The sequence below is a fragment of the Poromitra crassiceps genome, assembly GCF_964638095.1.
Source record: "Poromitra crassiceps genome assembly, chromosome: 10".
Lineage (NCBI taxonomy): Eukaryota > Metazoa > Chordata > Actinopteri > Beryciformes > Melamphaidae > Poromitra > Poromitra crassiceps.
Window position 1 is genome coordinate 36397909 of NC_139631.1, and position 22374 is coordinate 36420282.

Consider the following 22374-nt stretch of genomic DNA (forward strand, 5'->3'; position numbering starts at 1 on the left):
CTAGTCCCAGTGATGGTGTCTCTAGCACAACCCCAAGTGCCTCTAGCCCCTCAACCTCCTCACTTGGTGTGCCCCTCACCGAGTGGTAGTGCCGCCGGCCCCGGAATCCCCTCATCTCCCGTGCCGTGGCCCTGCTATCGTCTTAAGCACGCCAGCATCCTCTTTCATCCAGGTGGATTGTGGAGCACCTGACTGTCACCACGGAGAAGCCTGGTTAAATCAGTATTATACTAAAATGGCTTTGGATGTATGATTAGACGTATGTCTAATCATACACAACGGTCAAACACAACGGTCTCCTCCACGGTCTCCTCCACTCCTGAAATCACTGACCAAGTCAATAAATAAATAGCTAGGACTAGACCTGTATTATAGCCCAGGCTTAGAGATGAAGTGGTATGAAAATTAGTTGTATAGTCGTTATGAAGGCATTATATATCAAGGCACTTAATCACATTTCAATCATGAGAGACTAGTAGAAAGTTTAACAATCTTTAATGATACAACAAATTAATTTTGGCGTATGACTCCATGATATGATGACGCTCTCCTGAGATGATGAGAGGGCATCGTCAGTGAAGAATAGGATACGAAATCCCCCATAGGGAATTCTTCAATCAGGAGTCATGACGATGGTGGTGGTCAGGGGAGGAGGTGGGGCGAAAACAACTGCTTCAGCGATGATGATCAGCAACTGAGAATGACACATGGCACATACACAGCACATAGCAAACAGAGCAAAACATGGACTCTGATATACTATGCTGATTAGGTGATTGGGATCAGTTGGAAAGGAATAGCTTGGGCTGATTGGTTATTGCCACATGTGTGGTAAACTCACGATAAAAAAAAAAAAAAAAACACGATTTCAGACTGCAGCCCGTCTTTATTGTCACACGAACACACTACAACACATGCATGCGGCCACTACACACACTCATGCTGACGGTGGCCGGTGAAATATGTCCTCTGCATTTGACCCATCCAGGCTTGTCCTTTCCTCCAGGGGGCAGGCCAGGAGCAGTGGTCGCTGTTTCTTTCCAGCGCCCGGGGACCTTCATTGGACCATCATTGGACCAACTTCAGATGTTGTCGTCACTGGTCGGATGACGATCTTCTGCATGTTTTTGGTGGGGGGTTATGTACGGAGGAACCCCCTGGGGGGTACGGGGAGAACATGCAAACTCCACACAGAAAGGCCCTTTCGACGAGATAGCCCACCTGGGCAGTAGGCACTGAAGATATGGGGGGGGTCACAACTCCAGCGCCCACAGCGTCCCAGGTGGGAATCGAACCCAGGACCTTCGAGCTGTGAGGCGACAGAATGGGTGAGGAGACAGCATCAGAGAAAGGGGGCGAGCCTAACAATGAATGGGTTATACAACCTCAAAGAAAGGGGGCGTGCACTGTGATATGACCTGGACTGGGTGTTAGCTGTTAAGTAGTTTTCATTATTGAAAATAGTCCAAGACATTATTTAAAATGTTTTCAAACTGATCAGTGACTTGTTTGAATTTACTGTGATGCTTTGCCCAGCTGTTCTTTGCTAATCAAGCTGTTTCCTTTGACGGTCTTTGATCAGCCCTTTTGATGAATGTTTCACAGCAGTTAGAGAGAGAGAAGAGAGGGAGATTGAGAAATAATCTATTCCACGATTTGCATTCCTGCATGTAGAGACGAGAGAGAGATGTTGCAAAAGCATGATGAAAAGAGGAGCAGGAAAAGTAGGAGTTGGATACTGGAGCGATGCATCATGGATCTTCACCTCTACATGCCTGTCTGATGAATGCAGCCATGCGGCCTTAAAAAAAAGGACAGAATCACGGTGGCACAAACAGGTGGGAGACTACAAGCAAATAAAGGTGAGGCTAATGGAGCGTGTTAATATGTGCATTCATTAAGCTGGCCCGGCCCAATCTGCCACTTTGCACGGCTCCCGAGTCCCCGAGGATCATTCACTTTAAATAATGCACCTCATCTAGAGGCTCTGGAAGCCACCGTATAGAGCCCTTCATCCTGATGACAAGTGGAATTGATATAGAGCCCTTCATCCTGACGACAAGTGGAATTGATATAGAGCCCTTCATCCTGATGACAAGTGGAATTGATATAGAGCCCTTCATCCTGATGACAAGTGGAATTGATATAGAGCCCTTCATCCTGATGACAAGTGGAATTGATATAGAGCCCTTCATCCTGATGACAAGTGGAATTGAGAAAAGAGAGCTGGACCTTTGGGCACTTCTTTTCAGGTTGCCCCCGGAATCTGGAGCACATCTGGACCTGGGCTACTTAAAGCCCAGGTCATCTGCTCCCTGCCTAGACTTCGCTTTAAATGTGTGATCAGGCTCAGAGTCTCTCTCTCTCTCTCTCTCTCTCTGTCTCTCTGTCTCTCTCTCTCTCTCTCTCTCTGTCTCTCTCTCTCTTTCTGGACTGCTCTAAGGGCCACTGTTGCCATAATGGAGAAAAAGCGAGTGCGAGCCCGGAGGCTTCATCTAAATAGGGAAGAGGGCACGGCGGTTGTGCAGTCAGAGTATATGAGTGGATCAGGTCGGGTGTGGAGACAGTAATTGGGCAAGTCTGAAGCATGTGTCAGCACCAGGAGAGCGCATTTACCATTATTACAGATAATATGGCTCTTACATAAAGCTTCTCTCAAGAGAAAGACAGGCGGAGAACTTTCTAAGAGTTGGGGGCGGAAATGGATTATATGCGATTTGCTGGAGGTACTTCTGAGTCCTCCATGCTGAGTCCGCTGAGTGGGTCATTTTTATTTATCTAGTTGTTGTTATTATTATTATTATTATTATTATTATTATTATTATTATTATTATTATCATCATTTTATGCTGTACTTCACAGAAAACTCTAAAACAAAACTTCCAAATTCCAAGAGAACCTTGCATGAGCCCTAGAGAATAGATGTGATGGATATGAAACGTACATTAACATGCAGGCTCTGTTTAACAGCAGATTGTGTTGAATCATACATTAACAGGATGAAGCCGGTGAAAAACAGCTGCTGCACTAATACAGCAGCGTATCATTAGGGATGGCTCTTAACTCTCTACCTGTGTGTTTAAACTCTCTGTGTCACTGTGTGTGTGTGTGTGTGTGTGTGTGTGTGTGTGTGTGTGTCTGTGTGTGTGTGTGTGTGTGTCTGTGTGTGTGTGTGCGTGTGTGTGCGTGTGTGTGTGTGCGTGTGTGTGTGTGTGTGTGCGGTGTGCCAAAGCAAAGTGCTCCCGCGAGGACGATAAATCACTTGTCATTCTGAGGAGATCTTGACAAATCAGCGCTCTCAGATCTCTGATCTGTGATGACTGATATGAGCTTAGAGAGCTTTGCTGAAGCGTCGCTCCACACCGCCTTGATCCAACCTGCCTTTTCCTAAAACCACTGGCAAGAGCTGTTTGTTTGTTCTAAGCTCGTTTTAATGAGCACATCCCAATTCAAAGGTGAATCACACTGGTTTGTTCATCTGCACTGGCTCAAAAGCCACTGGCCAGGCCGCTTGAAGTCAAGGTGCTCAGAGAGAGGACTGGGATCATAATTCATGCCGGGCATTAGATACCAAGCAGGCCAGGCCGATACGGGCCGACGCGCGTGCCGGCGTCCGAAGGGCGGCGGCGAAAAATTTGGGGCGTTTGAAGCTCAATTTGGGCTGTTTGAAGCCCGTTTGAAGGCCAAAAAAAAAAAAAAAAAATGCAGTCCGCCACTGCTTCCAGGGAGTCAAACTCCTACAGACATGTGCTTTGTTTGCCACAGCAGCACTTCCAGGGAGTCAAACTCCTACAGACATGTGCTTTGTTTGCCACAGCAGCACTTCCAGAGAGTCACACTCCTACAGACATGTGCTTTGTTTGCCACAGCAGCACTTCCAGAGAGTCAAACTCCTACAGGCATGTGCTTTGTTTGCCACAGCAGCACTTCCAGAGAGTCACACTCCTACAGACATGTGCTTTGTTTGCCACAGCAGCACTTCCAGGGAGTCAAACTCCTACAGACATGTGCTTTGTTTGCCACAGCAGCACTTCCAGAGAGTCACACTCCTACAGACATGTGCTTTGTTTGCCACAGCAGCACTTCCAGGGAGTCAAACTCCTACAGACATGTGCTTTGTTTGCCACAGCAGCACTTCCAGGCAGTCAAACTCCTACAGACATGTGTTTTGTTTGCCACAGCAGCACTTCCAGGGAGTCAAACTCCTACAGGCATGTGCTTTGTTTGCACGACCGTCCACCTCCGCTCGCACATTTCTTCCCTTCTCATTAATTCCTTGTGTCTCACGCAGCAGCGGCAGCACAAACAGAGATGTTAAGTACAGGCAGTATAATCGCTCCCAGATCATAAACACAAAATGATTAATATGCAAAGTCATGGAGAGATCACCCGCAATCTTCTGTTGAAAGCGAGCAGGAGACAAGCCACACACACACACACACTCAATAACACGCTCACCATGTCCTGATTTGACATGTTTTCACTTGTTTATGCGTTAGACTTCAGAGTTTGTTTTTGTTTTTGCAGGTTACAGATCGTGCCAGCGAGATAAAAAATAATAATAATACAGGACCTATTAAAACAACGCAACTCAAAACAAACAAAGAAGTGTTGTTTTTCAGTCTTGCACAGTATAATTTATTATACACAGACAATGAAGACGTTTGTACACGGTGACATGGTGCAACGCAATTCCTGCCACACACTAAAAATGAATGGATTTCTTGACACTTTGAATAAGAGAAAGAGATGTGAGAAAGACGTCTCTCCTCTCACATGCATCACAACATGAAAGGGTGGGCTGTACCTTTTGTACTTTTTGTACCTTTTGTACCTGCAGGGCTACAATTTCTTTGATCATATAATTTACAATGTATCCATTTCTCTCTTTGTGTGTGTGTGTGTGTGTGTGTGTGTGTGTGTGTGTGTGTGTGTGTGTGTGTGTGTGTGTGTGTGTGGGTGTGGGTGTGTGTGTGTGTCACGGTGTGTTTAGCGTTCAAACAGAGGAAGGCTGTGAAATCCTGCTAGGCCCAGAGGTGACGTACGGTCCACCGGGCCTGGACCTCTCCAGCCCAGTGGCCATGACCATAGCTCACTGCGCCGAGATGGACGCCGAGAACTGGAACATCCAGCTCAAGAGGAAAAGCCAGGAAGGCAAATGGGAGGTGAGAGCCTGAGCCCCACACCTGTCAAGTACCGAGCAGCCCATCAGTGTCCTGGCTCAGCCCAAACACAGCATGTTGACTTCTTCTGCTCACTTGTCTTTGTCTTCAACGGCTCTATTCTTTTTTTAGGGGGTAAATGTCAGCAGGGATGTAGTGGAGGGTAAACCCACCTAACCATCTTTTCTGTTTGCAGAAGGAAGGGCGTTGTGCCTAGAGATGAGTCTGTAAATAATATTAAACTGTGGGTGCACTGATTCCTAATGCAAAGTGAAATGAGTAGGTTCCAAAGACTGACATCTATCATAGGACATACAGTAGTATATAAGTATTATACATCAAAGACTGACATCCATCATAGGACATACAGTAGTATATAAGTATTATACATCAAAGATCTGACACCATCATAGGATATACAGTAGTATATAAGTATTATACATCAAATACAGACATCCATCATAGGACATACAGTAGTATATAAGTATTATACATCAAATACAGACATCTATCATAGGACATACAGTAGTATATACTGTAAGTATTATACATCAAAGACTGACATCCATCATAGGACATACAGTAGTATATAAGTATTATACATCAAAGACTGACATCCATCATAGGACATACAGTAGTATATAAGTATTATACATCAAAGATCTGACACCATCATAGGATATACAGTAGTATATAAGTATTATACATCAAATACAGACATCCATCATAGGACATACAGTAGTATATAAGTATTATACATCAAATACAGACATCTATCATAGGACATACAGTAGTATATACTGTAAGTATTATACATCAAAGACTGACATCCATCATAGGACATACAGTAGTATATAAGTATTATACATCAAAGTCTGACATCCATCATAGGACAGACAGTAGTATATAAGTATTATACATCAAAGTCTGACATCCATCATAGGACAGACAGTAGTATATAAGTATTATACGTATGTCTACATCTGAGTAAGAAGTAGAACTTGGAATTCTTGGAAGCTACATTCAGTAAATTCAGGTTCCTCCAAAGGTCAAGAACAGCAGCATTCTTTAAGAGAGACGCCAGTACAAGATGGGTGCTTGTTTACTTGATTGTTTACCACCGACTGGAGGTCATCGTTTACCCACCTTTTTATTTGCCACTACGTCACGTAACGTAACGTTACGTGATGGTGTTTTTTGTAAATGGAGGGAAAAGTCATGTTCCTGCTTTATGTGGTAACTGAGGTCCAATTAGTCACCGTGAGACGTGACCGCTTGAATTGTGTGTGAGCAGTAAAGGGAGTATTTGAGGGGGCGTGGCCATCAGGCTGATGGATCCAGCCGTGGGTCCAGGAGGTGACATAAGGCCAGCTGAAGGTAACGCAGGAGGTGACATAAGGCCAGCTGAAGGTAACGCAGGAGGTGACATAAGGCCAGCTGAAGGTAACACAGGAGCTGACATAAGGCCAGCTGAAGGTAACGCAGGAGGTGACATAAGGCCAGCTGAAGGTAACACGGGAGCTGACATAAGGCCAGCTGAAGGTAACACAGGAGGTGACATAAGGCCAGCTGAAGGTAACACGGGAGCTGACATAAGGCCAGCTGAAGGTAACACAGGAGGTGACATAAGGCCAGCTGAAGGTAACACGGGAGCTGACATAAGGCCAGCTGAAGGTAACACAGGAGGTGACATAAGGCCAGCTGAAGGTAACACAGGAGGTGACATAAGGCCAACTGAAGGTAACACAGGAGGTGACATAAGGCCAGCTGAAGGTAACACAGGAGGTGACATAAGGACAGCTGAAGGTAACACAGGAGGTGACATAAGGCCTGAAGGTAACACAGGAGGTGACATAAGGCCAGCTGAAGGTAACACAGGAGGTGACAGGTCAACTGAAGGTAACACAGGAGGTGACATAAGGCCAGCTGAAGGTAACACAGGAGGTGACATAAGGACAGCTGAAGGTATCACAGGAGGTGACATAAGGCCAGCTGAAGGTAACACAGGAGGTGACATAAGGCCAGCTGAAGGTAACACAGGAGGTGACATAAGGCCAACTGAAGGTAACACAGGAGGTGACATAAGGCCAGCTGAAGGTAACACAGGAGGTGACATAAGGCCAGCTGAAGGTAACACAGGAGGTGACATAAGGCCAACTGAAGGTAACACAGGAGGTGACATAAGGCCAGCTGAAGGTAACACAGGAGGTGACAGGCCAGCTGAAGGTAACACAGGAGGTGACAGGCCAGCTGAAGGTAACACAGGAGGTGACAGGCCAGCTGAAGGTAACACATGAGGTGACATAAGGCCAGCTGAAGGTAACACAGGAGGTGACAGGCCAGCTGAAGGTAACACAGGAGGTGACAGGCCAGCTGAAGGTAACACAGGAGGTGACATAAGGCCAGCTGAAGGTAACACAGGAGGTGACAGGCCAGCTGAAGGTAACACAGGAGCTGACATAAGGACAGCTGAAGGTAACACAGGAGGTGACATAAGGACAGCTGAAGGTAACACAGGAGCTGACATAAGGCCAGCTGAAGGTAACACAGGAGGTGACAGGCCAGCTGAAGGTAACACAGGAGGTGACATAAGGCCAGCTGAAGGTAACACAGGAGGTGACATAAGGCCAGCTGAAGGTAACACAGGAGGTGACATAAGGCCAGCTGAAGGTAACACAGGAGGTGACAGGCCAACTGAAGGTAACACAGGAGGTGACATAAGGCCAGCTGAAGGTAACACAGGAGGTGACATAAGGCCAGCTGAAGGTAACACAGGAGGTGACATAAGGCCAACTGAAGGTAACACAGGAGGTGACATAAGGCCAGCTGAAGGTAACACAGGAGGTGACAGGCCAGCTGAAGGTAACACAGGAGGTGACATAAGGCCAGCTGAAGGTAACACAGGAGGTGACAGGCCAGCTGAAGGTAACACAGGAGGTGACATAAGGCCAGCTGAAGGTAACACAGGAGGTGACAGGCCAGCTGAAGGTAACACAGGAGGTGACATAAGGCCAGCTGAAGGTAACACAGGAGCTGACATAAGGACAGCTGAAGGTAACACAGGAGGTGACATAAGGCCAGCTGAAGGTAACACAGGAGCTGACATAAGGACAGCTGAAGGTAACACAGGAGCTGACATAAGGCCAGCTGAAGGTAACACAGGAGGTGACATAAGGCCAACTGAAGGTAACACAGGAGGTGACATAAGGCCAGCTGAAGGTAACACAGGAGGTGACAGGCCAGCTGAAGGTAACACAGGAGGTGACATAAGGCCAGCTGAAGGTAACACAGGAGGTGACAGGCCAGCTGAAGGTAACACAGGAGGTGACATAAGGCCAGCTGAAGGTAACACAGGAGGTGACAGGCCAGCTGAAGGTAACACAGGAGGTGACATAAGGCCAGCTGAAGGTAACACAGGAGCTGACATAAGGACAGCTGAAGGTAACACAGGAGGTGACATAAGGCCAGCTGAAGGTAACACAGGAGCTGACATAAGGACAGCTGAAGGTAACACAGGAGCTGACATAAGGCCAGCTGAAGGTAACACAGGAGGTGACAGGCCAGCTGAAGGTAACACAGGAGGTGACAGGCCAGCTGAAGGTAACACAGGAGGTGACATAAGGCCAGCTGAAGGTAACACAGGAGGTGACATAAGGCCAGCTGAAGGTAACACAGGAGGTGACATAAGGCCAGCTGAAGGTAACACAGGAGGTGACATAAGGCCAGCTGAAGGTAACACAGGAGGTGACATAAGGACAGCTGAAGGTAACACAGGAGGTGACATAAGGCCAGCTGAAGGTAACACAGGAGGTGACATAAGGACAGCTGAAGGTAACACAGGAGGTGACATAAGGCCAGCTGAAGGTAACACAGGAGGTGACATAAGGCCAGCTGAAGGTAACACAGGAGGTGACATAAGGCCAGCTGAAGGTAACACAGGAGGTGACATAAGGCCAGCTGAAGGTAATACAGGAGGTGACATGCCAGCTGAAGGTAACACAGGAGGTGACATAAGACCAGCTGAAGGTAACACCACGGAGGGGGTGGGGGAACAATTACAGTGTGTAATAGCGAGGAAGAGGCATGGCTGTCAGTCAGTGGGAGCCGGGAGGGGGAGAGTGGTGGTGGTCGTGTGTGTGTGTGTGTGTGTGTGTGTGTGTGTGTGTGTGTGTGGGAAGGGGGGGGGGGGGGGGGGTGAGGGGGGAGTTAAACGACAGGGGGTCTAAGGGCCCATTAGACAAGGGAAGTATCGATTAGTGGATCAGGACGGACACGGCACAGTGGATGTGGACATGAGGCAATCAGGAGGAGAGTCATGGAAATGCTTTCTCTGCAGCCATTCAACCACGTGGTCCAGAGAGCTTCATCCTGAACACAAAGGCATAACAAGCCTCACTTTGCTTTATTTGCTTGTGTTTTTGAACAGCAGCAGGAGCGGAGATGATCATAATAATAATGAAGAGGTTTGCCAGGCAGGCCGTCATGTCAATGTAAATCTGATGTAAAGTGTGGGCGAGCCGAGCACGGGTCAGAATAATGAATAGTGCAGGTTTGTTTGCCCCTGGCTGTTGTGCTGCCTGTCAGTGCTTAAAAAGGAGCTCGTTATGTAGAGGAAGCCCGGCCGGGTTTGCCTGTGCCCTAGAATCCTGTCTTTGTCCTAAATAAGGTTGTTGCAAGCGATGGAGATGGACCTCTGGTGTGGTGATCATACAAGTGGTGTAGCTGTCCCAGCATGCATTACTGTCTTACCCCCAAGCAAGAGATGCAACATCATGGACCTTCATCTTCAATTACATGAAGAAGACTCCCTACGATGTAGACGTTACTGGTGTACCTGCTAACCTGCCTCATGTACTTCTATTTCAGTTGTTGGTTTCCTACGTTTCCCAGAATGCCTTTTGACAACGCCCAAAGAAGGGGCGTGAACTTGTTGCTTTCAATCAGAGGTGGGCAAGCCTACTAGCCTGTGAACATTGGGTTGTGTCGATGGTCGCGGCCACGCACCATCTCATCAAAACACACAGAGGCTGTGTTCGAAACCGGGTACTGCGCCTACTACTACTACTACTCCTACTACTAAATTGAGTATGTAGTGTGTTTACACTGTGCAGTATAAAAATTTTGAGTAGGCGAGAAAAACCCGGAAGTCTACTACATTCGCAAGATTTCCTGAGTAGAGACGAGCTGCTTACTTCATATACTCATTCCCCCATAATGCATTGCGACTCATCTGACCAGCCCCGGGAAGACTCGAAACTCCGCCATTAGAGCAACGCCACTTCACTGCTCCAGGTATGTTTTCACAATTTTGTTTTCACGCTATTTCATCACTAACTTCACTTCTGACACATTTGAGGCGGTAAGTAGGGATAGTAGCAGCGTTTTAGTTGACTTTTATAACGAAATGTTCGAAGGGGTGTATAACCTCCACAACTGAGCACGTCGGCAGCAGCCTGTCGCCTGCGGGGAAACAGGCTGATCTGGCCGGCTAGCTTTGTCGACCCACCCGGCGGCGCCTCTGCTCACAGAACCCCTGTTCCCTCTCCCCACAGTTACAATGGCAGACGGAGCTGCCGCTGCTGCTGCTGGAAGCAGCAGGAGCTAAAATTGTGAGTAATGTGGCGTTAATGTGCCCAAATAATAGTAGAATGACAGGGTTATATTCATAATGAACGTAAATAAGTAATGCCATAACGTTCGTTTCTTCAGGGGGGGTGAAGACACCAGGCGCCTCATTAAATGGCGAGGGGAAAATGAAGAGCTCTTCACACACAAAAAAAACTCCGCAGTGAAAGGCTTAAGAACATTTAACAACATGTGATTTCCATGTGCATGGCTCGCAACGTTACTTAATTAAATTAATTTGATTGTTTGTATCAGATTCATAAAACGAAACATTTTGAAAATGAGCATTTTTCAATTTTGGACTATCAATTGAAACATCAACTGAATGAATGATACAATCATTGTGTTAAACTGTATAGGTGAAAGTTACAGGTATGGCCTCAGCAAGTGGGACATCATGGTGGAATGAGGAGGACTCAGAGGAACCAATTCCAAGGGTTTTTATTCAAAGCAGATCCCTTTGTGGATGGATAACCATCAGACAGATGTTGACAAGTGTAAACAGATGATTGAACCTAAAAGACAAATAAGATATTAACAAAGTATTCGAACAAACAAGAGAAAACAAATTCAACTGTAAACTAATATAATAAAACTAATTCAAATCAAATACTCAATCAATATACAAAGGAAATAACACTAACTATAACAAACTTAACACTTTAAATTATGCATCTGTACATTTGCAGACAAAGGGATTTGGCAGGAAAGGCCCAACCAACAACCAATAAAATATTCTCATTATCTGCAAATCTGGATCATGTAATCCTGATCTTGTGGTATACAGATCAGAATGTTCTTATCTGAAAGTTATTTAAAATACCAGGACAAAACCTACAGGATCAAGTTGCACCAGACAAATGCAAATATTAAAGTGGCTGGTAGAATTGATGCACAATATAATGATTTACTATGTTTATCTCAAGTGTATGACAATTTGACCAATGCTTGCAGGACATTAATCAAGGAGTATGGCCTTGAGGGGGTCGAGGCGGCCTGGATGAAAAAAAAAGTGGGAAAACCTCAAGCAGAAGTACAAGGTAAGCTGAAGTATCAAAAGCAGCCTGACATGAAGGGAAAATCCACCCAAAAAAACAGTACTGTAAAACAGCTATGGATGCACATAACTTCTGGGTCCATAGAGCTTAACAGTGACTGAGCACTTTTCCACAGCTCCCGGCCGTTCCATCAGAGAATTCCCCATTGCTTTTCTCCATAGATGTTTAGAAAAATCCTTACATGAGTTTTATGCCTGGAACCAAGCCAACCAGCCACCTATAGTGACCATAACACATTTCACAGTGGAGATAACAAAAATGTTCACTTTCCCCTGTTTTTATTTTTTGTATTTGCTCCAAGTGAAATGTTTTATGGTCACTCACGATTCAGTAGGTGGCTGGGGAATTATCTGATGGAACGGGAGCTGAGAAAAAGTAGGCGGTCACTTTTGAGCTGTATTCTGTTGCTTGGTGGTGTCTTTCTGTCTAAGAAGACAGCACATTTTGATGTCATCCCCTCTTGATCAAACAGCAAGAACTTATTGAATAAGTATCAAAAGCAGTCTTAATGTTTAGCATAAAAGAAACATGTGATGATGGTGATGTTTGCCTTCTTCACAAGGAAAAGTCAGTCCTGCCTGGGTGATATCTAATTTGTTAAAGCCGTGCATTGTGTTTGCCCTATATCCAACCCCCCAGCCCCCCAATGTGTAGCCAAATAAGATTCTCACATAACCTTTTTTTGTTTTGTTTTGTAGGACCTGAAGGCTCCTCGGACGGGTGTCTCTACAGAGGGAGGAGAGGCCAGAAAATATGCAGAAATAAATAACACAAAATATTATAGCTTTGTCAGTGTTTTTTCACTTTTTACAATTTATACTGTTTGTAAAAATGTCACTCCTTTTGGTTAGAAATAGCTTGACACAAATGCCCTGGACCAAAGATTGGAGCATTATTTTTGTTTAGGTAGGATGGTTGGTCTACGAGGCAGCTGAAGTTGCTTGTAGGTAGATGTTGATCAGGAGAGGAGAACTGTTGGTGGGGTAGAGCTACCTGGACACAAGCCGGGATTTGATAAACCCCGGCTGGGTCGCCTGCGTAAGGCTGTCTGGTTGAAAGACCTGAAACACACAAGGTTACAGTGATGTTGATGTATTTCACAAGCATCCACTAGAGGTCACAAGTGCATTGTCTTGAGAGGATGTACCAGAAATCAGCAGCAGCTTACATAGCCTATCCATGTATTCAACACTAAATGGTAAATTTCATTGCCCTTGACTATACAGAATTCAGAATCAGCTTTATTGGAGAACCCTCACAGTTACAGACAGTACAGGTGCAGCTCAACAAATTAGAATATTGTGTAAATATGGTAAAGATATTTTTTCCTCCCAGCTCCCAGGTCAGTTTATTGACGTTTCTGATGAAGACCGTTTGGCCGGAACGTCAATAAACTGACCTGGGAGCTGACAAAATACCAGTGTGCGGACTCCAGGTTATTTTTTTACGCAGTTATTAAAGCAAAATGATTCCCGACAAAGTATTGAGTGCAGGCATGAACATAACTTTTCAGAAGATGGACATTTCTGTTTTGAAAATAGTTTATTTTATGTGATATTTAATTTGTTGAAATACTGTTTTGGGGGTGTTATGAGCTAGAAGCCAAATTATGCTTAAACAAATAAATACTTGAAATAATTTACTTCGTGTGTAATGAATCTATAATCTATGTGATAACGTGTTCTTAAAATGTGTGCAATTTTTTATACTAAAAGAAACAGGAAAATGTTGATTTTCTCATTTATAGGTTATAATTGATTTATTTTTATTATAATTATCTATCGATCGATGGTCAAACATACATTTTTATTACCCCAAGTCTCACTCCTCATGCCAGCCAAAACCTAACCAACCCCAATGAGTACCCCACTGGTGTTAATAATGCTGTAATGAGGTCTTTTTCACTTTTACACATGTGTTTGATGCATGGGGAGGACGCTTTAAAGATGAATGTAGTCATTAGTCTGTCTGCAGTGTTCTGATGGTAGAGAATTTGACTCCCTTTCTGCTCTCATCCCAACTTCACATCACATACTGGGAGCTAGTTAGCTGCCTGCCCTGAACGAAACTAACATTACTGATTGTAATGCGACATGTGAATAAAAATATCCCACTTCTGGGAGGGATCAAAATATGATGATGTACATTTGCATGTACCGCAGTCGACGACGCCAAGCTTGTCTCCGTCCTATGGCACACATCCGAGGCATGTTGAGATCAGTGGGGAAGACGAAAGCACCTGTGTTGTCCTTTCAAGTCTCCACAAACGTCCAATAGTGTTGCCGCAGACAGAATTGGCGTCATTTTGATAGACTAGCCAATGAATCAAGTCAATTCACGAGTTACCAGGCAATGTTTTTATGTGATATATGTCCAGAGCGAGGTAGCAGCAAGGTCACGCCCAGCAACCGCAATATTCTGCATAGTACGAGGCCGGGCCAATGCGCTCTGAAGTCCGCTAGCGGCGCTTGGAATCAGCACGTAACTTGTCCCAGCCCAAGGTGCTCTAAAGTCCCGGTAGGCAGCAGTACCTAGCCGCGGGTCCCTGGAAGTCGGGAGCCCAATTTTTTTCTATGCATTGCGTAGCGAAACTGACCACATTACGGGAATCTACATTGTTTAAACTTGTCCACGAAAATTATTAAACGTTCATGAAGTGCCATATTAACATTTTTATAGGTAAAACTAAACTGCTTCCAGGCGCTGCTATTCTGGTGGCCATGTTTGTGGTCATCGAAACGTTTCTGCCGGTGCGTGATGCATTGTGGGATAAATACCCATACTGTAGTTGGAACGTAACGGGTACTTAATTCCATGATAAGTATGTAGTATGATAAGTAGACAGTAGCTACTCATTGAGAAAAAGTAGTTGAGTAGTTGAGTACCCGGTTTCGAACACAGCCAGAGTCTTGTGGTTGTGTTGCATTCTGGTCTATTGAGGCTACAGTCATGAATGAATTGGTCTCTCTGCCTCTTCTACGATGTATTTCTGCCTGTATGATTGGTGAACGTCGGTGCAAAATCATGAGCATAGAAAGAAGCTGTTGCTCCTTGATTCATTCTGAAGGGACTGACACCAAAGCCTGACTGATAGAGAATGGAATTTTAACCATTCTACATCTGCTAAATGTATATATAACAGCTGATATAGCCTAAACCAAATGAACTTGAAGCCAGAGTCCAGGAAGATGTCTTATGAAAGTATACAGTATATTTATTTACCATAACATTCTCTGGCAATATGTATTGTCAGAGGGCTGAATCTCAATGTACACATTCTGATACGTTATACAGAGTCAAATATTCAGCGGCGATGTCACAATTTGAGATATGCTTTATAGGCAAAGGAAGAGGAAAGGCAGAGAGAAACAAAGAGAGGAGGGGGGGGGGGGGGGGGGGTTGTGTGTGCGCTGCTCCAGTCTGACTGAGAGAGTTATCAGTTGTTATGGAACACGACGCACTGACCAAGGTCTCAGCAAAAGGAGCAGTCCTCTGCCATGGGTGAATCTATATGTGTCAGATGTCATGTCATGTTAACTTATTGTAGCATAATTATGTGTATGCAAATATAGCTTATTGATTAGGAAATGGCAATGGAACTTATATTTTTCTCCAACACTGACGTTAACCATTTGGACAGTTATTCACAGGAGTAAAGAAAAATACACCAAACTACAAAATTAACCCAGAGATCCAAGGTACTTTGCCAATAGCAGTTTCTTAGCAACTGGCTAGTTGGACTTGGCTTGAGCAGTGATAGCCACCATGCTGAACGGAGAAAGAAAAGACAAACTCAAACTCCATCAAGGACAAAGACGTCACAGTACTGGACACACTGTTTGATTGACAGCTGATCTGTGGGAGGAGCAGTGCAGAAACACTACAGCAAAGAGCACTGAGCAACCAAGATGGAGACAAAATAAAGGAAACGCAGATCTTGCTAGATGAGCACTTCAAGCAGGCTCCCTCTCTTGACCCCTTTGCTCAGTCTTCTCCGTCTTGATCATCTCTCTGTGAGATGCCACCAGGTGCTGCCACAGATTAGACACCTTGTAGACTCTCTCCAGCTCATTCAGCCAGAGATTAGTGCAGCTTTGAAGAGCTCTCCCACTGACACCTTGTTTGCTCAGACACCATCAGATGGAGAGGTGTCACCGGCGTCCCATCACTCTGTTTCTCCTCCTCTGTTTGAGTTCAACGACATGCTTACCTAACCTTGACTCGTAGAAGGTTTCTCCTGTTCACGGTTACGGGGCAATTTCTCAAGACGTGTGTGAAGGAGAGCCGAAGGGATATGAATGAAGATGAGATTCATGTCCCTTTGAGATTTCTCTGTAATATTAAAAAGGCTCGGAGATCCTGTTGAGTTTCCTGGTTGGAAATCATGAGTTATCACTGAGGTGTAACCAAAGGACTGAGGAGAGGATTTAGAAGTTGCGTAATACCTGCAAGTGTAAGCTTCCATTAAGATGCCCCTATTTCAAGGTGTCGTTAAGATACACTCTGCCCATAAAAGACTGTTAGTACTTAACATTGCAATCTTATTCCGGGCCTTATTCCAGTGTATTTACCTGTGTATTAACCTGTGGGAAAGTATTGTTTGTATGCAATAATAACCTGTACATGCAGAAAATATAAGAACAAACACAACCTTAAGCACAACATAGTGTAAAAGTGGCAATGCTTCAAACCTTTTTCCTAAGTGAAAATAGGCTGCATCTCATTGAGCAATATGATGCTACATGTAGATGATTGATTGATTGATTGAAAAGTTTATTTCTATAGGGACAGATACATAAACATAGAGCATTCACAGGAAACAGTCTTTGTTATATATTCTGACCTAGTTTGCGATGTTTGTCCCTAGATGTTATAAGGCAAATATAAAAACAGGGTACAGAATACAGACTATAGAATACAGCTGTTAGGTTACACAAAATATAAAACATAAAACAAATATACATCTGTTATGTACAGTATACAAGATATGTAGTAAATATACAGTAGTGTGTTAATGCAATACATTAATGACATCAAAGAAAACGACATAAGATTAGCAACTTAAAATGGGGAGTTTTATCCACACTCACACCCATCCACTCTCACACTTAATCAATTACACTGGCAACATCCATCTATCCTACTGTACATACACACACACGGCGCGCGCACGCACACACACACACACACACACACACACACACACACACACACACACACATACACACACACACACACACACACGCTAATACATGAGCTACAAGCTGGCTAAGATTCATTATTCAAGAGTGCTGGAACATCTTTCTCAAAGTATTTATTGTAGTACATTGTATCGGTGCACTTTGGACTTGCATTGTGTTGTTATATCCATGTGTATGTTACAATGTTCCCTGATTGGTTAAAACCCAGGTTAATGTAGAAAAATAAAGCCAATGCTTACAAATGAGGTATATACGGTAGCTGCTCTTATCCAGAGTGACTTAACAATGAGGTAGGGGCTTGTTGTCTTGTTGACACTTGAACAGGTCAGATGGCTGTTAATAGACATATTGGCAGTTGCTGGAATCGACAGAAGTCTGTCTAACCCAGGGGTGTCGAACTCAATTTCATCCCAGGCCACATCAGCATTATAGTAGAGCAGATTAGCTCCCAAAAATAGAGGAATTGTGCACTTTTTGAGAAAAGCGTGAAATTTCACACATGGTTAGGAATACCATAATGTTTATCTTAAGATTGGGAGGGAAGTCAGATTTGACCAAAATTACAAGATGGTCGCCCTTTTTCCAGTGTCTAATGTACAAATGTGCTTATAGCAATTGTGCACTTCTTCAAAAAAGCACGAAATTTCTCACATAGTGAGTGAATACCATAAGGTTTATTTTAGGATTGGGAGGGAAGTCAGATTTGACCTCAAATCCAAGATGGACGCCGTTTCCCCGAGTCCAATGTACAAATGTGCTTATTAAAATTTTGCACCTTTTCAGAGAAGCATGACATTTCTCACATAGTGGGTGAATACCATAAGGTTTATTGTCAGATGTGGAGGAAAGGCGGATTTGGCCTCAAATCCAAGATGGCTGCCATTCCTCCGGGTCGAAGAGGCCATTTACACCTGGCACTAACATGCGTTTTCTGTGATCAGATTGCACTCGGATAATGCTTGACCACTTGAAAGTACAGGTGTAAACGCCCCCAAGACACATTGAAGACGGATTGCGATCCGATCAGCCAAACCACCTCCGGAGGTGGTCAGGGATGCATTGTGACCACATTGAACACAAGAGACAAAGTAGTTCCTGCAAGACAGGAACTACTTTGTCTCCATTGGCAACTACACATCTGACCAAACCAAAATGACATGTGGGGTACCCCAAGGATCAATTTTAGGTCCTGTCCTGTTTAACCTTTATATGCTCTCTCTGGGCCTAATTATACAAAAAAACAAAATAGCTTATCATAGCTATGCAGATGACACCCAACTCTACATAGCCCTCTCATCGGATGACTATGCCCCCATAGAGACACTGTGTCAGTGCCTTGTGCAAATTAATGATTGGATGTGCCAGAATTTTCTCCAACTTAATAAAGACAAAACAGAGATAATTGTCTTCGGCAAAAAAGAAGATAGGCTCAAAGTTACTGCTCACCTCGAATCCCTATCTTTGAAGCCAAAGGACCAGGTAAAAAATCTTGGCATTATTATTGACTCTGATCTAAATTTCAGCTCCCACATCAAGCTTATAAGAAAATCTGCCTTCTATCATCTAAAAAATATAGCAAGGATTAGAGGCTATGGGCTCTATTCTCCCACAGGCCATCGGCGCTATTACGGGCCTTAACCGCAAAAAAACTTGCCTTGCGCCTGTTTCGGCAAGATAGCAATAGGCTTTAGGCTGCCAAATGCGCTTTAGGCCGAATGGGCGTGGCGCAGTCCCAAAGTGGGCGTGTCGGCGCTAAATACCAGCCTAGTGATATCTTGGGACCTGGCGTACATTTAGCGCTTTGCGCTTTTGAAAAGCAGGCCTATTCTGTGCCTTCACTGCCTCTTCTCTGTCACCCTTCTCTCTCTCTCTCTCTGAGTTCCCAGCATGCATTGTGTTTCTCCATTTCGCTACTAAATAGCAACCAAATGAGCCAAAATAGATATAAAAGGTAAATTAATGTGTAATGGTAACACAGCCTGCCATTGTCAACATTTCAATATTGGACCAAATAAAACATCGAAATGAAAACACCACCCTATGTGAAACATATATGTCCTCCTGGGCCTATATATACCCCTTGTCGAGTTAACGTGATTTAGAGAAGTAACAGTGGAACGCGCTTCGGAACTCGCTTCTAATGGCATCTGCTATACTGTGATGTCCCTCCAATAACTTGGCCCTATTTCACATTTAGTTTTACAATAAAAACACATTTATGCAATGACTTGACATAATGTAGGCTATATTTATGTGCATCATCCTTCCTGCAGCAGGCGAGAGAAAATGATATCTTTCTGGACAAACTTTCACCAATCTAATAGGCTATATTTTTCTAGCTGATGCATAGAACATTATTTTCACTTTGATATTGCTATAGTGTAGCGTATTTACATGCTTGCAGTATTTAAACTGCAGTTAGATTGGTTTGAGAAGCATCATAATATGGAATAATAGCCGATATATGGAGACAGACGGGATGAAGGGAGGTGGGGGGGGGGGGGGGATCAGAGGCTTGGGTTTCGTCTGGTTTTGCGGGACCAGTGGAATTGGAGCTAAAAAGGCAAGCGTGCCATTCGTTTATTGCACTTATCCAATGAGCATGACAGTGCATAATTTTACGCCTAAAAGGCGTGGTTGTAATGCTTTGGGCTGCATCTAGCGCCAGCACGACGATATCAAGTGCGCCTGTCCACGCCCACTGCTTTGATCTGCGCCTGCCGCTCGGCCTAGAAACTGCGCCGATGCAACGATAGGGCCCTATATGTCCAAACAAGATCTTGAAAAACTAATTCATGCTTTCATTTCTAGCAGGCTAGACTACTGCAACAGTCTTTTCAATGGTCTTCCCAAAAAAGCTATTAAACAACTACAGCTCATTCAGAATGCGGCTGCTAGAGTTCTAACAAGAACCAAGAAAGCTGAACACATTACACCAGTTCTCAAATCCCTGCATTGGCTGCCAGTAAATCTTAGAATAGACTTTAAAATTCTGCTAATAGTTTACAAATCTCTCAACGGGTCAGGCCCACACTACATCTCTGAAATGCTTCTACACTATGAACCATCCAGATCCCTGAGATCTTCAGGCACTGGTCTACTAATTGTCCCGAGGACCAAATCAAAACATGGTGAAGCCGCGTTCTCCCACTATGCCTCTCATAACTGGAACAAACTCCCTGAACACATTAGATCTGCCCCTACTCTGCCTATTTTTAAATCCAAGCTAAAGACCTTTATGTTTACTCTTGCTTTTAACTGCTACTAAACTACTGCCTCTCTCGGCCTGTAATTAAAAAAAAAAATTCCTGTACATTTCCAACAAATGGACTGTACATGTAATAATAATACTGAAGAATGCCTTGTAACTTATTTAAAACAGAAATAATGTTTCATGTTTGTTAATTTGAGTATATATTTTAACTAAAACTGTCGGCTGTGTTTTTTATGTGTTTTTTTTATATGTGCATTGCTTTGCTGCTTGTTTTTTCGATTATTTTTTTGTAAAGCACCTTGAATTGCCTTTGTGTATGAAAGGTGCTATATAAATAAAATTTGACTTGACTTGACTTGACAAGTGTAAATGCAATGTGTCCTCTCAATCTGCATACAGAAACTGTATGCAGATTGACAGGACACCCATTTTGGGTGATCAGATTGCAAGCTGATCACCAATCGGCAATCAGAAAACACATGTTAGTGCCAGGTGTAAATGGCCTCTATAGACTCTGGGTTCCCAGATTGATTCAATTCAAACCCATATTTGAACGTTTTTCTTGGCATATCATTACTTCCCATTTGGATGATAAAGCTCCCAAATCCAGTTGGCTTTCTTGTAATATTTGGTTTCTCCTTTCTATTGAATAAAGGGCAAGGGAAGGGATTTGGCAATCCCCCATATAGCTTTTATTTTTTCTGCCTTGAGGTTTCTCCTTTTTACTCTTCTCTAAGCGATTAATGCTTGACATAATTTAAGTTGTTACATCATATCAGTATTGTTATTATAATAATATTATTCTTAGCCTTAAATCAATATTACTCATGACACTTTCATGGAAGCAATGTTTGTCACGTGAGACTATGAACAACGAAATGTAAAGGCTTTTCAATGCATGACCCTGTAAATATTTGAAAGGAGGGGAAGGCAAGATATATAAGATGCATTTCTTCATGTCAGTTGGAAATAATGAACTGCATTCCAGCTGCGGATGTCGTTGCATAAATAAAACACTGTGTATTGTTTGTAATGACTATTTTGTGTCCTGCTATGTACCAACACCATAACTCATGTAGGAAGTGATTTGTCACATTCTGTAATATTTTGCTTTGTGATTTAAACTTCTGTATGTTGACTACATCATTATTCAACAGCGGCACACAACTTACACACTCGATACATAATACATTGTATACAGGAGTTAATTTCCATGAATTATTTCCAGGCATAAGCATGAATATTTATTTATAGAACATTTAAATCACATTAGGATACTATCCCTGTAACCTCTCACCTGTTTTACATAATCACAAAGAAATTTGGGAGGAGTATTTAAAGTGAAGCGTAATGTACTGAACACAAAACAAGCTAAAAAATTATTTGTTTTTATGCAAGTCCGGAAAGTTGGTTCTTGTTTGATTAAGCTTGCGTTGCCCAGAGACCTTAGAAGCATCGCGCCAAAAACCCATTCAAAAATCCCATAGGCGAAAACAGTGAAGAACCAGGAAGTGTTAGCATCTATGTTTTCCGGACTCGTTCCTGGGGCTCTCTATATTCTGCATTCACTCAGGCAGAAATGGCTCTGAGTGACAGCTAAACCAACCACTGATGCTCCAAAAATGACATGCCTGCATGACGTAACCTTTCAGCTGTTCCCAATGAGCTAATAAACTGACAGTCACCCTAGTGACGGATCGCACCAAATGTACAATAAATAACTCACGTTGTGATATTTGTTGTTGTGAATTAAAATCTGCGTGGCCGACTATGGACAACTATGAAAAAAAACATGACATTGTGAAATGGCTTCATCTATCGTGTCTTCATGGGGACCATCTCTCCTCTTCCTGGCAGGAGGTGATGTCAGTGGAGGAGGAGTCTAGCTCCTGTTACTGCCTAATGGACTCCACCAGCTGCCACCTGCTGCTGGACCAGCCGGGCTCGTACGCCCTGGTGGGCGAGCCCCTGACCCAGGCTGCCGTCAAGAGGCTGAAGCTGGCCGTGTTCGGGAGCCTGGAGGCCAGTTCCATGGACTACAGCCTGCGGGTCTACTGTGTGGACGACACACCGCACGCATTTCAGGTACTGTACAGGGGAGGAGCTGTGGTGGT

The 22374-nt window shown here is 43.9% G+C and overlaps 1 protein-coding gene across 1 annotated transcript in view; it reads left to right on the forward strand.

Moving 5' to 3' along the window:
- Positions 1-22374, forward strand: part of LOC310784414 (netrin receptor UNC5D-like) — a gene marked incomplete at both ends in the record, with an annotated part of 230136 nt that overhangs the window by 197025 nt on the left and 10737 nt on the right. The window contains 2 exons of the mRNA XM_083645417.1: positions 4994-5165; positions 22118-22345. Of these exons, the coding sequence (XP_083501543.1) occupies positions 4994-5165; positions 22118-22345 (400 nt within the window). The remainder of the gene's footprint in view (positions 1-4993; positions 5166-22117; positions 22346-22374) is intronic.